The 15,986-nt window shown below is 50.9% G+C and overlaps 1 protein-coding gene across 2 annotated transcripts in view; it reads left to right on the top strand.

The window, feature by feature from the left end:
• The window catches only part of VTN (vitronectin), an 18,594-nt gene extending 2,608 nt beyond the window's left edge, over positions 1-15,986 (top strand). Inside the window, exons 2-10 of one of the 2 annotated variants that reach the window (XM_083715170.1) lie at positions 179-278; positions 4,309-4,459; positions 7,432-7,551; positions 8,545-8,847; positions 9,541-9,680; positions 10,741-10,897; positions 12,547-12,699; positions 13,521-13,811; positions 15,808-15,986. In XM_083715170.1, the coding sequence (XP_083571296.1) occupies positions 179-278; positions 4,309-4,459; positions 7,432-7,551; positions 8,545-8,847; positions 9,541-9,680; positions 10,741-10,897; positions 12,547-12,699; positions 13,521-13,811; positions 15,808-15,923 (1,531 nt within the window). In that variant the 3' untranslated portion in view covers positions 15,924-15,986. Of the gene's footprint in view, positions 1-178; positions 279-4,305; positions 4,460-7,431; positions 7,552-8,544; positions 8,848-9,540; positions 9,681-10,740; positions 10,898-12,546; positions 12,700-13,520; positions 13,812-15,807 lie in introns of both variants that reach the window. The other variant, XM_083715169.1, reaches the window with a different exon arrangement.

Below are 15,986 nucleotides of genomic sequence, written 5' to 3'. Positions count from 1 at the left end.
TCAACGTACGATGTGTAATGCAGCCTTGTTCTCTCTCTCTCTCTCTCTCTCTCAGACACACACAACTTATTTTTATCTCTGTCCATTCAAGATCTCCCTGCCTGTCTCTGCAGCTTTAGAGCCAAGCCTGTGTTTGGGGGCCGTTGCAGAGACACTAATCCTCTTGCCGTCTGCACAGAAAGAGATCCCAGAGGTGGCAAGGAGGGAAGGTGGGAGACCCGGAAGGCGGCAGCCTGACCCCAGAGACACGGCAGGTCCCCCAAGCCACACCTGAGCAGGTAAGTTTGGCCTCTGGCCATCGGTTGTGGGTGGGGTCTGCTGCAGTCAGAGGGGGGCTTTGTAGGGAGGTCTCTGGGGGCTGCCCCTCTGGGTTTCTGAAGCAAGAGATGCGGGGCCCTATGCTTGCAGGGATTCCCGCCCCTGCCCCTCCACCTCTCTGAGCAGGAGAGTCTTTGTCAGGTGGGGGAAGTGCTTCAGAAAGGACTCTGGCTCAGGGGCAGAAGATCCAAGGTTAGATCCCTAGTAAGAAATTCTCCGCCCGAAACCCTGGCAATCCATTGCTGCCAGTCAGTGCCAGGCGACACCGACCTGCTGAGACAATGCCACTTCCTGGGTTCCAGTTTCATCCCTTTATTCCGACACATGAGGTCTAGAATCCTACTTTGCACCTGCTCTGCATGCAGAAGGCTTGGTCCCTGACATTTCCATGCAGGGCTGGGAAAGAGACTCTGTGCCTGAAGCCCTGGGGAGGCACTGCTGCCAGCCAGTGCAGACATTACTGAACTAAATAGATCAACGGTCTGACTCCCCTTCCCTGAGTCTGAGTCTTTTAATGGGGGAAGAGTTCCTCACCAATTCTCTCTGCAGTAGCAGCAAAGCCGCCAGGTGGGAGTTACTGGCGGGGGGGGGGCAGAGGCAGGGGCTTTCCTTGGCAGAACAGAGGATGAGTGTCAGGAGAGAGGATTTTCAGGCAGAGCCTTTAAGTGGATTCCAGGCCTGGGGAGGGCGAGGGAAGCTGGCTTTGGCACCTGCCGATTAAAGAATCAGGGTGGTGTGTAAATCCCTTTGCTCAATTCCCTCGCTGATGCCAGATGGGACCCCCACCAGGTGTGGGCAGTCTGCATTGCAAGGGGAGCGGGGCTGTCGGCTCCCACGGGACAATGGTCAACGGGGCGTAGAATTGTCACATTGGGAGGACCCTGAGCAGAGCAGATGGCCCTGGCTAGTAGCCATCAATAACCTCCTCCTCCTCCTTGAATTTGCCCAGGCCTCTTTTAAAAGCATCCCAGTCAGTGGCCATCACTGCTTCTAGTGGGAGGGAGTTCCACGGATTAACTCTGTGCTGTGTGGTCTCGGAATCATAGAATTGGAAGGATCATGTAGTCCAGCCCCCTGCAGTGCAGGTTGTTGTTAGCCGCTCTGAGCCCGGCTTCGGCTGGAGAGGGTGGGATATAAATAATATTTATTATTATTTTTATTTTATTTTATTTATTTTATTATTATTATTATTATTATTATTATTATTATTATTATTATTATTATTAATCCCATACAGGGATCGAACCAGCAACCTTGGTGTTATCATAGGGTATATGGTTTTATTGATGCATATATGTTTGTTTCCCCCATTTACTGTGTTTACAGTGGATGCTCGGGTTGCGAATGTGATCCGTGTGGGAAGCACGTTCGCAACCCTCCCCCACTCCTCAATCAATCCTCCAAATAACCCTGTGAGGTAGGTTAGGCTGAGAGAAGAAGAAGAGGAGTTTGGATTTGATATCCCGCTTTATCACTACCAATCAGAAGGTCGGTGGTTCAAATCCCCGCGACGGGGTGAGCTCCTTGGCGAGAAATAGGTACCACTCTGGCGGGAAGGTAAATGGCATTTCTGTGCGCTGCTCTGGTTCGCCAGAAGCGGCTTAGTCATGCTGACCACATGACCTGGAAGCTGTACGCCGGTTCCCTCAGCCAGTAAAGCGAGATGAGCGCGCAGCCCCAGAGTCGGTCACGACTGGACCTAATGGTCAGGGGTCCCTTTACCTTTACCTTTAAGGAGTCTTAAAGCAGTTAACATTCTCCTTTCCCTTCCTCCCCCACAACAAACACTGGCTGCCCCAGAAGGTCAGCCAGCGAGCTTCACGGCCAATGGAGAGGATTCAAACCCTGGTCTCCTAAGGTCCAGCCCTCTAAACCCTACACCCCACAAGCTGAGCATAGGATGGAGGCGCTCACAGCATTAACAACCAACAGGTCTCCAGCTTTGGATTCAGCTTTGGATTCAGCACAGAGCAAGCAGTTCTCTGTGTCTCCAGCTTCCAGCTCAGCTCACATAGAATAGAATCACAGAATCACAGAATCGTAGAATCCAACCTCTGCTTTCAAAACCTCCAAGGAAGGAGAGTCCACTGCCTTCCGAGGGAGTCTGCTCCTCTGTGGAACAGCTCTTCCTGCCGGGAATCCGTCCAGGAATTCTTTCGCTGGAATTCCTGCATTTCAGGGGGCTGGACTAGATGACTCTTAGGGTCCCTTTCAACTCTACAATTCTATGGGCACAGGGAGAGGGGATCCTTTGCCGAGCTGGGGCGCAGACTCGGAGTCCTGAGGCCCCAGCCTCTCTGGGTCCCCTTTGCCCCCTAAGTGAGTCAGAGTCACATCAGGGGGTGGGGGTGGGGGGAGCCTCCCGGATGGAGTTCATATTAATTAGTAACCAGGCGGAATCAGGGAGCAAATTCCACCTGGTTTTGTTTGTAGAGGGGGAGAGAGCAGGGAGGGATGTTTTTCCATGGAAAGTGAATCCTCTGGACCTTCCGTTCACGGCTGAGACCAGGATGTGGAGAAAGAACCACAGAGAAAGAACTTCCCTGAGTCCCCCCCCCCCCCGTTTTATCACACACACCTCAACTGGGCTCTTTAGGAATGGCACGGACCCAAGGTCTGGATTTGAATCCAGACCGCGGTGGGACCTGGTGTCACAGTTAGGACTCCCATCTCTTATTATCCATTGGTTGCATTTATATCCCACCGTTTTCCTCCAAGGAGCTCAAGGTGGCCTACAGGGTTCTCCACCTCCTCGTTTAACCCCCACAACAACCCTGTGTGGCAGGTTAGGCCAAGGGAGGCATTGATGAACCCCCAAGATCACACCCAGTGACTTTCATGATTGAGGTGGGGGGAGGTGTGGATTTGAACCCTTGTCTCTGCCAGGTCCTAGTCCAACACTATACCACACAGCAGCATGTTGAATACCGGAGGTGCCTCTGAGCATGTGCCAAGTGCCTTCCTTGTGCGTCTAATAATGGCAGCCAATCAGACACCATTGGTCAGATTATTGGGTTGGTGGCTTCCCAGAAGCTAGACATTTTGTGGGGTTGCTCTTGCGGGGGGCGTAAGCTCTAGAGTCAGCCCCAAATTCAGGACCAGGTTGGGAGGAGTCTGGCGTGGCCCTCGTAGGGCTCTGCCCCAAGCTGCCTGCATTTTGAGAGGCCCTTCCAGGGCTACTCCATCGGGGGAAAGAGTGCCTGTAAAACTATGTCAGATATTTGGGAAGCTGACTCATTTCCAGTCACGTTCCTCAAAGCAAAAGAACGTCACGTGCACAATCGAACATTTAAAGCACAATGATACCATTTTATACAGGCATGGCTTCCCCCAGAGAATTCTGGGAGCTGTAGTATGTTAAGGGTGCTAAGAGTAGTTGGGACACACACACACACCGTTTCCCTTCACAGAACTATGATTCCCAGACTTCCTTGTAAAGGGGGATTGATTGTTAAACTGCTTTGGGAACTGTAGCTCTAGCAGAGGAATAGCCCCCATAGGAGCCAACTCCCAGCCCCCACATTAAAAAATATTTGTGGGTCCTGGGGAACCTCAAAGCTGATGGGCATTCCCATTCAAATGGGGGGGTGCACTGCGTCATATGGTCAGTTATTCAGGGTGGGGCTTACCTGGGCTCCCACAATGTTTGATTCAAGTTGGCACCCCTGGTCTCCCCTAACATCTCTCAGCACCCTGAGCAAACTACAACTCCCATATTCTTGAGGGGGGGAGCCGTGGCTGCTTTAAAGGGGTATTGCAGCTCTTTAAACGCCTGGTGTGAACATGTGTCCATACTCGGAGTGCATCTTCGCACGTCTTGCCCTCGAAGGCTGAAAGGGTGGAGGAGGGCAGGCTTAGCTGTGGAGCCGTCCAGTCGCCGACCCCCGTGACTTTGGAGGGAAAGTTGGTGACAAAGGGAAAGAGATAGTTGGAGGAGGAGGAGGAGGAGGCTGGTGACCCCAGTGACCTTGCGTGTTCCCTTTGAAGCAGGGAGGCTGGGTTGAGCAAACAGGATCCCTGGCACAACCCCCGGGGTCCCATCAGAGGAGGACAGCCACCCCGCCTGCCCAGCCACTCGCCATGAAGCTCCTCAGCCTGGTTTTGCTGCTGGGCTGCCTGTGGGGGAGCTTTGCTGCCGAGGGTGAGTACCATGACCCCCCCCAATAACTCCCCCCCCCCATTTGAGCTCTTGACTGTAGAATCCCAAGAGAACTTGCAAGCAACCTAGGTGCGTCTCCATGATAAAACTGTTCAGAGCGGGAGGGAGCGTTAGCTTTTGGAACTCCCCGCCACAAGGGGCTGCCAAGTCCATCTGTTGGGGAAGCTTTGGAAGCGGGGTGCCTTTCAACAGAGTTTTACTCAGAGTTGGTGAGGTCAATGGCCCTATCTGAGTCACGGTCATTTAATGTTCAGAGTTTCTACTCTGAGTAAAACTTCTTTGAGTGCCCGCCCATGGGTTTCAGGGACAATTTGTGTGTTCGTGCAGATGATACTGGGGACAATCAGAATGAGAAAGGACAAAAGAAAAAACAGAAAGATTGATTAAATTCCTACTGTTAGGCAACAATGTGGTTTTCGGGGGGGGCAGGGGCAGGTTGAATTGCATTGGGAAATGTCAAAATTGCATCAAAAAGTTTCCTGAATATGGTCCCTGGGACTCACCACAGCCCTCACCAGCCCTGCCCTGCCCCCCCCCCCCCCGTGAGGGTCTTTGCCCAGCTGGGAATCTGTCCTTGAACCCTGATCCTGCCTCTTTGTTTCCCTGGATGGAGGATAAGGGAGGAGGGGTGTTTGTGTGGAAACCAGCCTACAGCACAGAGCCTGTGTTGCGCCACCCGCTTTCACTGAGGACCCCTCCCACCACCGTCACGTGGCCCCTGGAAAGTTAAGTAGAAGGGACTGCAGCCCCCAGGCCTGAAAAGGATTCTCCTCCCTGCCCTTGCCCTAGGAAGCAATCTAATTTTGCAATTTTATTTCACGTGCGCCATTTCAGACATTCAGATTGCTTGATATCTGCTTGCAATTGGCATCTGTTTGTTGCCAGAAGTGAATGGAGAATTTCCCCTTGAAGAATGAAGTGCAGGAGGGATGGTGGATTTCGGCCCCACTTCTCTGCCATTAAAGGAATAGAGAAAGGGAGAGGGTCTACATTGCAGGGGGTGGACTAGATGACTCTGGGTGTCCCTCCCAGCTCTACAATTCTGTGATTCTATCCTTGATACCGCGACCTCCGTGGTGTCATTTCTCACGCAATACCAAATGACTCTTCCAAACCTTCCCATCCACCGGATGAAACTTGCTTTGGTTTTAATCTACAGCAATCCTTGCCCACGGCTTGCAAGCCAAGTAGAGGCCCTGATCTCTGTGCGGGTCTCCCAGGCTCCAAACGCAGCTCGCCAACCGGCCCAGAAAGCAAGAGATGGAGTCGGTTCCTTCTCCCTTCTCCCCAGAGCGAGCCTGAATTGTCACATATTAACCACAGAGCCTAGGACTTGCCAATCAGAAGGTCGGCGGTTCGAATCCCCATGACGGGGTGAGCTCCCGTTGCTCGGTCCCAGCTCCTGCCCACCTAGCAGTTCGAAAGCACGTCAAAGTTAAAGTAGATAAATAGGTACCACTCTGGTGGGAAGGTAAACGGCGTTTCCATGCGCTGTTCTGGTTCGCCAGAAGCGGCTTAGTCATGCTAGGCCACATGATCCGGAAGCTGTATGCTGGTTCCTGAGCGCTGGAACCCCAGAGTCATCTGTGACTGGACCTAATGGTCAGGGGTACCTTTACCTAATTCACCCAGTGCCTATCCTGTGCAAATGGCAGTCGCAGTGGAGTTGCTGTGTGGCGCCCCCTGGTGCCAGCCCTGACCGGGGACAAACGGACCACCTGCCTTGGTCTTTGGAATGAAGGAACCTAAGAAAAGCCTGCAGGATCAGGCCGGGGGGCACCGGATCCAGCATCCTGTAGTCACAGGGGCCACCCAAGACGCCCATAGGAAACCCACAAGCAGGATTCAAGCCCAATAGCAACTCTCCCCTCCTGCAGTTTCCAGAAATTGTGGAGGCAGAGCAAAACCATCATAGCTTGGAGCCATCCATAGCATTTTCCAGGAATGTGTCCAATCCTCTTTTCATAGAATCAGAGAACTGTAGAGTTAGAAGGGACCCCATAGGGTCATCTAGTCAAACCCTCTGCAATGCAGGTATCTCAGCTAAAGCATCTCTGACAGAGGGCCACCCAAACTCTGCTTAAAAACCTCCAAGGAAGGAGAGCCCACCACCTTCAGAAGGAGACCGCCCCACTGCCGAATGGCTCTTACCCTCAGGACACTTTAAACCCATCCAGGTTGGTGTCCATTACTGCTTCCTGTGGGAGGGAGTTCCATAGGTCCCCCCCCCAGTTTTGTTTATTTTTTAAAGTTCTTATGTTACATCAGTAAACATTATCATATTACATCACAAGGCTTATTATACTGTAATTTTCAGCATGTATACAAAGTTTATATACTTAAAGGAAAACAAAACAAAAGGACAAAAAACTATTCCAAAATCATATATATACCAACACTTTGGACTTCCTGTCTATCCCGTTATATATTCCTTTTTTTACAAATGAATGTACTCTTATTATTGTGTATTTCTTTACATTTTATCTAATACATTCCTATATCAATATGTACCTGGGAGGGAGTTCCATAGTTTAACTCTTAACTCTTCCCATTACTCCTTGCTGTTTTGCTGGTTTTCTTTCTTTCTTTTCTTTTTAATTTTTTTATTAACAATTTCAACATAACAAAATCTCATTCTTTCCCCCCTTCCCCCCACCTCAAGACTTCCCTCAGCTCCTCTCTCTCATTTCTCAACTCATATTGTTCTCTGCATACTGTAAAATTGTATAAATCCTTATATCATCTATCTACTATGTTAACGATCAATAAATTTGTATATTCAAAACTTGCCAAAAGTTCCCATTCTTCTTTGAAGTCACAGTTGTCCTTCTCTCGCAATTTGTATGTCAGTTTAGCCAGTTCTGCGTAGTTCATTCATTTCTCTTGCCGCTGCTCTTTTGTCGGGATTCCCTCCTTCTTCCGTCCTTGTTGATGGTTCTCTTTCCCCTGCCCAGAGACCTGCGAGGGGCGCTGCAATGACGGCTTCAACAAGGAGAGGAAATGCCAGTGTGACGATCTCTGCATGTACTACCAGAGCTGCTGCAGTGACTACTGGACTGCCTGCAAATCAAAAGGTATCGTCAGCATAAATATACTTTCCCTAAAAGACCAGAGGCATTTTTGCTAGGTCTGGTGGGAAAAGAAATTAAAATAAAAGATCAGAACTTGTTCATGTATGCCACAGCCGCCGCAAGAACTTTACTGGCCCAAAGATGGAAAGCACAAGATTTGCCAACCATCCAGGAGTGGCAGGTGAAGATGATAGATTTTGCGGAACTTGCCAAATTGACAGGAAGGATCCGGGACCAAGAGGACCAGAGATACAATAACAATTGGAATAAATTTATTGAATATATAAAGGAGAACAACAAAAATATTAAGACACTAGCAGGACTGGAATAACACCTCCAATGTAAAACAGTAGAGTTATGACAATAATATACGCAAAAAGTATGTGATGTGTATACCAGCGGTTGGGAGGGAGGGAAGTCAGGATTCGGCAGAGTCAAAGGGATTATAATGTGACAATAAGGATTGTTAGAAAAAGAATTACATGTTGAAAACAATAAAAATTTATTTTACAAAACCCACAAAGGTATCGTCAGCAGCTCAGGGACACAGGACACCTGCTCTGCATGCAGAAGGCCCCAGATTCAGCCCCTGGCTGCATCTCTCCCAAAATCCTGGAGAGCTTCTGCCAAACAGTGGAGACAACACTCAGCTAGAGGGACCACGAGTCTGACTTGGAATAAGGCACAGTCCTCTGTCCCTGCGGTTTGTTAACCACTGCTGGGAATTGTAGCTTCACGAGGCATAAGCTACAGTTCCCAGGATTCCCTGAGGGGAAGCTGTGCACTTTAAATGAGCAAACGCCCCTTGTGACAAAAGCACATTTGCACAGGAGACAGGAGACTGGGGGAAGGGAAGTTTGTTAAGGGTGCTGGGAAATGTTTTGCAAGGGGTGAACTATAGCTCCCAGGATCTTCTGAGAGGAAGTCATGGAGAGTGCCCTCCCCCATCCATTTGCCAACGTTCACCTGGCATCTCTCCTTTTCCCCCGACCTCAGTGACCCGCGGAGACGTTTTCACGCAGCCGGAAGACGACTACCAGGATTACTACGACCTCCCCAACGCCACAACCCCCCAGCCCACGCCCACCACCGGAGCCCCCGAGTCAACCACGTGGTTTGAGTACGCCGATGTGTGGACGGGGGAGGAGGACGGGGGTGTGGTCGAGCCCACCAAAGAAGCCCCCTTGCCCCCCGAGACAGAGGCCCCGACCGACGCCCCGGAAGAGGAGGAGGCCTGCAGCGGGGCTCCTTTTGACGCCTTCACCAGCCTGAAGAATGGCTCCATCTACGCTTTCCGGGGTACAGTCTGGGTCAGGGGGGCGGGGAGCTGACCCCAGCACCCACAATCCAGACGTGGTTCTGAGGGGCCCAGAGTCCTGCAGGGGGGCATGACCCCCAAGGCCTTTGGATCTCGGAGGAGCCCAAGGTGCAAACGCAGCCATTTATCTTCTATTTTTATAATTAGCCGACTTTATTGCAAGGAGCACAACAATTATACACAGGCACATAAATCATTGCTGCACAATCCAGCAATAAAAGAGGGAAAACATGCGGGAAACTGAGTTCCAAAGTGCAGAACAAGGTACACCTTTAAAGGAGAGGTTTTTTATTTAATTTTCAAAAGTCCATTTATTTTTTAGATAGCAAATAATAATAATAATAATAATAATAATAATAATAATAATAATAATAATAATAATTTGATTATTTATACCCCACCCATCTGGCTGGGTGACCCCAAATTATGTGTACATGTGTGATCTTTTAAAACATGCAGATCATTACATTAAAACATCACAGCACCATCCATTTCCTTCAAAACAGTGACTTCCCCAAAGCCTGTAGGAACAAGGAGGTCTCCATGTGCCAGTAGGAGAACAGCAAGGAGGGAGCCCGTCTGGCTTCTCCAGGGAGGGAGTTCCAAAGTTAGGGATTCTGGGAACAAATTTTCACCTTCCTCCGCCTGTCTCTTCCTCTCCCTCCCTGATCCAGGAAAGTATTTCTACGAGCTGGATGAGAAGAGCGTGAGGCCGGGGTACCCCAAGCTCATCAAGGAAGTGTGGGGCATTGAGGGGCCAATCGATGCCGCCTTCACCCGCGTCAACTGCGAGGGCAAGACCTACATCTTCCAGGTGAGAGGCTCGCACACCCCAGTTCCCCTCCTGGCCCCCTGGCCCAGCCTTTGCCAAACCTGGCACCTTGCAGATGTTTCAAACTACAACTCCCACCATCCTCCCTTACCATAATGGTGACATGCTTTTGAACTGCTAGGTTGGCAGGAATTGAGATTCTTAGAGCAAATTAAATAAAAAAGAATAGAATTGTATATTGTAAACCGCCCTGTAGTCTCCTGAAAAACTGTGGCATATAGACTTAAATCATAATCATTAACAATTGCACAGAAGTGAACATCACAGTACGCAAAAATTCATATCTCAGTAGTGGGGAACTTACAAAAATGTGTTATATTTGGGGGAAATCGCTTTGCAGAGATGGGCCTCTCAGTCCAAACTCCATGTTAAAAGGTGTAGAGTGGAAGAAAATCGCCCTTAAACGCTGATGACTTTTCATGATGATTTCTCCCCACCACCACAAAAAAAAAAAACCTGATTTGGAAATGCAGAGAACTTAATGTGAGCTTGGAAAGTAAGTGGGGCCTCAGCCCTTTTCTTATCCAGCTCTAAACCCCAGACAGCTTTTAGGCCTCTGGAGGGTCCCAGCTCAGAGAAGGGGGCTGACAGCTCTGGCACCTCTTTATTTTTCTGAACTTGGTTGTGGATCAGGCAGGGGTGTCTTGCCCATAGCGGCAAGTGGCGTGGAATGCCAGGGCGCCAAGTTCTGGAGGGCGCCAGGGAAGAGGCAGAGGGTGGGCACAGCGTGGCACCTCCTGGCATCAGCTCGCCGCCCTCGCCCGCCTCGCTGAAGCAGCACTGCGCCCAGGGCCTCTGCCTCTTCCCCACCGGAGGAGCCGCCCTCCAGCCGCTGCCCGCCTCCTCCAGCCCTGCAAAGCTGCCGGCAGCGCCGTAAAATGGTTGGCAACTCTGGGAAACGGGGTGTGTGTCTGTGTGCCAGAGGGATCTTTGCACCACGGCGCCGGATATACTTAAGATGGCCCTGGGTTCAGGCAGCCCCCCACCTCAGCTGACGTACATCCCTGACCCCCACCTGCCCATGGCTTCCTCTCTCCTCCAGGGCAGCCTGTATTGGCGCTTTGCTGACGGAGTCCTGGAGCCGGATTTCCCCCGTAACATCTCGGACGGGTTCAAGGGCATCCCCGACGACCTGGATGCTGCCTTTGCCCTGCCTGCCCAGAGCTACTTCTCCAGCGAGAGGGTCTACTTCTTCAGAGGTGAGGCTGGGGGTGCGGTCCCTAAACACTAGGGAGTTTATTCTGCCTTTGAAGCGTGCTTAAGACGCATTTCCCCCAACCCCAAAGAATCTTGGGAAATGTAGTTTAGAGGAAAGGCAACTGAGAGGCAACACAGAACTACATTTCCCAGAATCCTTAACAAATGAGCGTAAGAAATATAAGAAGAGGCTGCTGGATCAGGCAGTTGGCTATCTAGTCTAACGTCCTGTTCTCACAGTGGTCAGCCAGGTGACCCCATGGCAAACCCTTGAGCAGGATCCGAGCCCAAGAGCCCTCTCGCCTCCTGGGGTTTCCAGCAACTGCTGTTCAGAACCATGGCTGCCTCCAATGGCAGTGTGGTGTAGTGGTTCAGAGCGGTAGTCTCGTAATCTGGGGAACTGGGTTCGATTCCCCGCTCCTCCACATGCAGCTGCTGGGTGACCTTGGACCAGTCACACTTCTCTGAAGTCTCTCAGCCCCACTCACCTCACAGAGTGTTTGTTGTGAGGGAGGAAGGAAAAGGAGAATGTTAGCTGCTTTGAGACTCCTTAGAGTAGTGATAAAGCGGGATATCAAATCCAAACTCAGAGGCAGAGCAGAGCCATCCTGGCTAGGAGCCACTGGAAGCCCTCTCCTCCTCCATGGATTTGCTTAATAATGACTGACATCCGTCTGTCTCGGGAGACAATGGAGGAGTGTGTCTTTGGGGGCGAGGTCAAGCGGTTGGATAGTTGCAGTGCCTGCTGTGACTGGAAAGACTGATACAGGAAAGACATGTTTTGTTGCAGCCGGGCAGAGGAAAGCGTCCGGTTGTGCTGCTGCAGATGCACCAAAGAGTGTCTTCTCTCTGGGCTCCTCCCAGCGGTCATTCCTCCTCTGGTCACTCCTGTGGATGCACAACCTGACTGCCTGTCTCCTCCTCCTCCATGCATTGGTCTACTCCTCTTACAAAGCCATCTAGTCCGTTGGCCATCACCATCTCCTGTGGGAGGGAGTTCCACAGTTTAACCCACAAGCAGGATTCGAGAGTAAGTTCGGTTTCCAGCACGTATTGCTGCCTCTGAGCCAGGAGGCAAAGTAGGACCACTGTGTCTTGGAGCCATCAGTAGCTTTCCCCTCCATTTGTCCAATACTCCTCTCCAGCCATCCACAATGGTGGCCATCGCTGGCTCCTGTTGCAGGGAGTTCCAGAGTTTAACACTGCACAGCACAAAGAAGGACTTTATTTTCTCTGCCCTGAATCTTCTAACATTCAGCTTCGTCCACGAGTTCTAGCGTTAGGAGACAGGGAGAAAAACTCTTCTCAGTCCCCTTTCTCCAGGCTGACATGGCCTAACGCTTCATCTTTTCCTGACCTTCTCTAAACGGAAGAGCCTTTTCTGAACCTTTTCTTGATGCCATATAAATTTAAGTTTAGAACCGACACCCCCTGCAATGGCATGGTGGGAAGTTGGTGCCCCCATTGCAAGACCCATCTCAGGGCTGGCACCCTCCTCCCTGCCATTGAAGAAGAGTTCTGGAAAGATTTGCACCAGGAACAAGGGAGGCTGGCAGTGGGATCTGCTGTCCCTGTGGATCCTGGCGCAGCCCTCTGTGAAATCTGTTCTCCCCTGCCTGGTGCTGAATCCCTTCTCCCTCTGCCTCCCCAGGGCGGAAGTACTGGTCCTACGACTTCTCCAAGCAGCCGACACGGGAGGACTGTGAGGCCACGTCCCCCTCGCTGGTCTTCGACCACTACGCCGTGCTCAAGGGCGACAGCTGGGAGGATATCTTCCAAGCGCTTTTCGGGGGCTCGCGGCGCAGTGAGTAGGGCAGCAGCGGGAGGGTGTGGGGTGTCCAGGCTGAGCCCCTCTTTCCGCAGGGACCCACAGCTGGGCCGCACCCTGCTGAGCTGGCCGGGGGCAAGAGAGGACGGGACTCCTGCCATGTTCATACCTTTGGGGAGGGATGTGGCTCAGTGGCAAAGCACCTGCTTGGCATGCAGAAGGTTCCAGCATCCCCAGGTAGGGCTGGGAAGGTCTCCTCACCTGAAACCCCAGAGAGCTGCTGCCAGTCAGTGTTGAAAACGCTGAGCAAGATGGTATAGGGCAGCTTCCGATTTTAACCAGCGGTTGAAGCCATCCCATGAGGACTGGAATCTTACTATATTTTTTAAGGGAAGGGGCTCAGCTCAGTCAAAAGTCAGAAGAAGACCCCATTTCCTCTGCGCACATTCCAGCTTGACAATATCCTCCTTAAACTGGGGTGTGCAGAGCTGGACATGGGAGTCCAGCTGGATCTGACCGAGGCAGAATAGAGCAGTAATATCACTTCCCTTGATCTGGACGCTAGACTTCTGCAGATGCTCCCTAGGATTGCAAGAGCCTTTTCTGCTGCTGCAACACACTGTTGGCTCAGTGTGCAGTTCAACTAGGGAGCTTGCTGCGGCAACAAGTCTCCCTTTTCCCAGGCCAAACATATCCAGCTGCCTTAACCCTTCCTCGTAAGGCTTGGTTGCCGTCTCACGATTGACTTGGTCACCCTCCTCTGCCCATGTGCCCTCCTCGCCTATGGGGATGGCCTGAGGAAAGCCTGGCCTTGCCTGCTGCCCAGCTCTTCTGATTTCTCCTCCCCCCATTTCCAGGTGGGGCCAGCAGGGCGCGTTTCATCAGCCGCGACTGGAAAGGCGTGCCCAGCGGCCTGGACGCTGTGATGCTCGGCCGGATCTACGTGGCACAGAGCCCTGCCCAGCACCGCCCAGCAAGAAAGTCATCACGCCGGCACCGCAGGAAGTACCGCCAGCGCCAGCGCTGGGGGCGCTGGAATGCATGGGACTGGCAAGGCGAACCCAGCTCAGAGTCCTCGGACCTGGACTGGCTGCTGGGCGGGACCACCCCGTGCCAGCCCTTCCAGAGTGTCTACTTCTTCGTTGGCAGTAAGTACATGGCATGGAGGAAGGGCCGTGGCTGTTGCTGGTGAGGGGGGGAAATAGACACAAAAAGAGAACTGCCTGGATGCCAAGATCCAGGTTTGGGGCAAGCACATTTTAGGGAGAGAACCCCAGTCCAGTTTTGAAATTGCAGAATAAGCAGCAAGGCAAAGCTTAGAAACATAGGCAGTTAGAACTTTAAAAACTTGTGGGTTCACAAGTTAAAAATGGTTTACTTGTTGTTGTCATTTAGTCATGTCTGACTCTTCGTGACCCCCTGGACCAGAGCACACCAGGCACTCCTGTCTTCCACTGCCTCCCCCAAGTTGGTCAAACTCATGCTGGTAGCTTGGGGAACACTGTCCAACCATCTTGTCCTCTGTCGTCCCCTTCTCCTTGTGTCCTCCATCTTTCCCAACATCAGGGTCTTTTCCAAGGAGTCTTCTCTTCTCATGAGGTGGCCAAAGTCTTGGAGCCTCAGCTTCAGGATCTGTCCTTCCAGTGAGCACCCAGGGCTGATTTCCTTCAGAATGGAGAGGTCTGATCTTCTTGCAGTCCATGGGATTCTCAAGAGTCTCCTCCAGCACCATAGTTCAAAAGCACCCATTCTTTGGCAACCAGTCTTCTTTATGGTCCAGCTCTCACTTCCATACATCACTACTGGGAAAACCATAGCTTTAACTATACGGACCTTTGTTGGCAAGGTGATGTCTCTGCTTTTTAAGATGCTGTCTAGGTTTGTCATCGCTTTTCTCCCAAGAAGCAGGCGTCTTTTAATTTCGTGACTGCTGTCACCATCTGCAGTCATCATGGAACCCAAAAAAGTAAAATCTCTCACTGCCTCCATTTCTTCCCCTTCTATTTGTCAGGAGGTGATGGGACCAGTGGCCATGATCTTAGTTTTTTTTATGTTGAGCTTCAGACAATATTTTGCGCTCTCCTCTTTCACCCTCATTAAAAGGTTCTTTAATTCCTCCTCACTTTCTGCCCTCAAGGTTGTGTCATCTGCATATCTGAGGTTGTTGATATTTCTTCTGGCAATCTTAATTCTGGCTTGGGATTCATCCAGTCCAGCCTTTTGCATGATGAATTCTGCATATAAGTTAAATAAGCAGGGAGACAATATACAGCATTGTCGTACACCTTTCCCAATTTTGAACCAATTCATGTGCTTTTCCATTTAGCGTGCAGGAAAAAAAATGCACAGGCAAGTAAAATTTGGTTTAGGTACAAAGTGGCAAAAGTTTCTAGAATTGGTATAGGAACTCAAGAGTGGCTTGTAAGAGTCATGCGGTTTGCAACTCAGACCTCACACATTGAGCTTCTCTGGTAGACTTAGGGAACAAAGGTTTAATGACCTAGTCCCTCCCAAGATGAGCTAAGCCTGGCAGGACAGCTTACTCTATGGTCTTAACCCCGTCATGCATTTCTTAGACTTGAGAATGCTGGTTACGTGAGGCTGGTTATCCCACAGTAGCTCAGTGGCAGAGCATGTGCTTGGCATGCAGAACTTCCCAGCCTCAATCCTCAGTGGCATCTCCAGGTAGCGATGATGAGGATTATGGGACACTTGCAACACTGATAGGTCCACTGATCGAATAGCTGGGGTAAGGCAATCTCAAATTTAGCATTTCAAAAATTATAATAAAGACTATTGAAATGCAGTCGCCCTTCGGCATTCACCTACATCCAGATTTTGGGCTGCAGTTCTCCAGCCAACTGTTGGGTACAGAAATGAATATATTAGGGGACAGTGTGCATAACTATTCAAAGGGAAGTGGAAAAAATGCCAACGAAAAATGCTTTCTGTTAGGAAAAAAAGGTGCGCATGTGGTCAAAACAGAAGCGATCTGTGCCTGGTGAACTTTGATGAGGATATTTTTTAAAAACCTCAAATTGCTGCAGAAATCCAGAGAGCTGAATTTAAGGTTGGAGAAGTGAGAAGCCAAATTAACATGATTCCTTCCTCCCTTTCTGCACTCCCTCCCTCCTTCCCTCTCAGACAAGTACTACCGCCTGAACCTGAACACTCGACGTGTGGATTTCGTCTACCCCAGGTACCCGCGCCCCATCTCCAAGTACTGGCTGGGGTGCCCGTCCGACGAGGATCTTGCCTGAGCCCAGCCCGAAAGGCCTCCACATTGTCGACAGTGGCCAAATAAAGCCCTGAGTTCCAAAGAC

The sequence above is a fragment of the Podarcis gaigeae genome, assembly GCF_964106915.1.
Source record: "Podarcis gaigeae genome assembly, chromosome: 15".
NCBI classification, from domain to species: domain Eukaryota; kingdom Metazoa; phylum Chordata; class Lepidosauria; order Squamata; family Lacertidae; genus Podarcis; species Podarcis gaigeae.
This window is presented reverse-complemented; position numbering and strand designations above follow the sequence as displayed.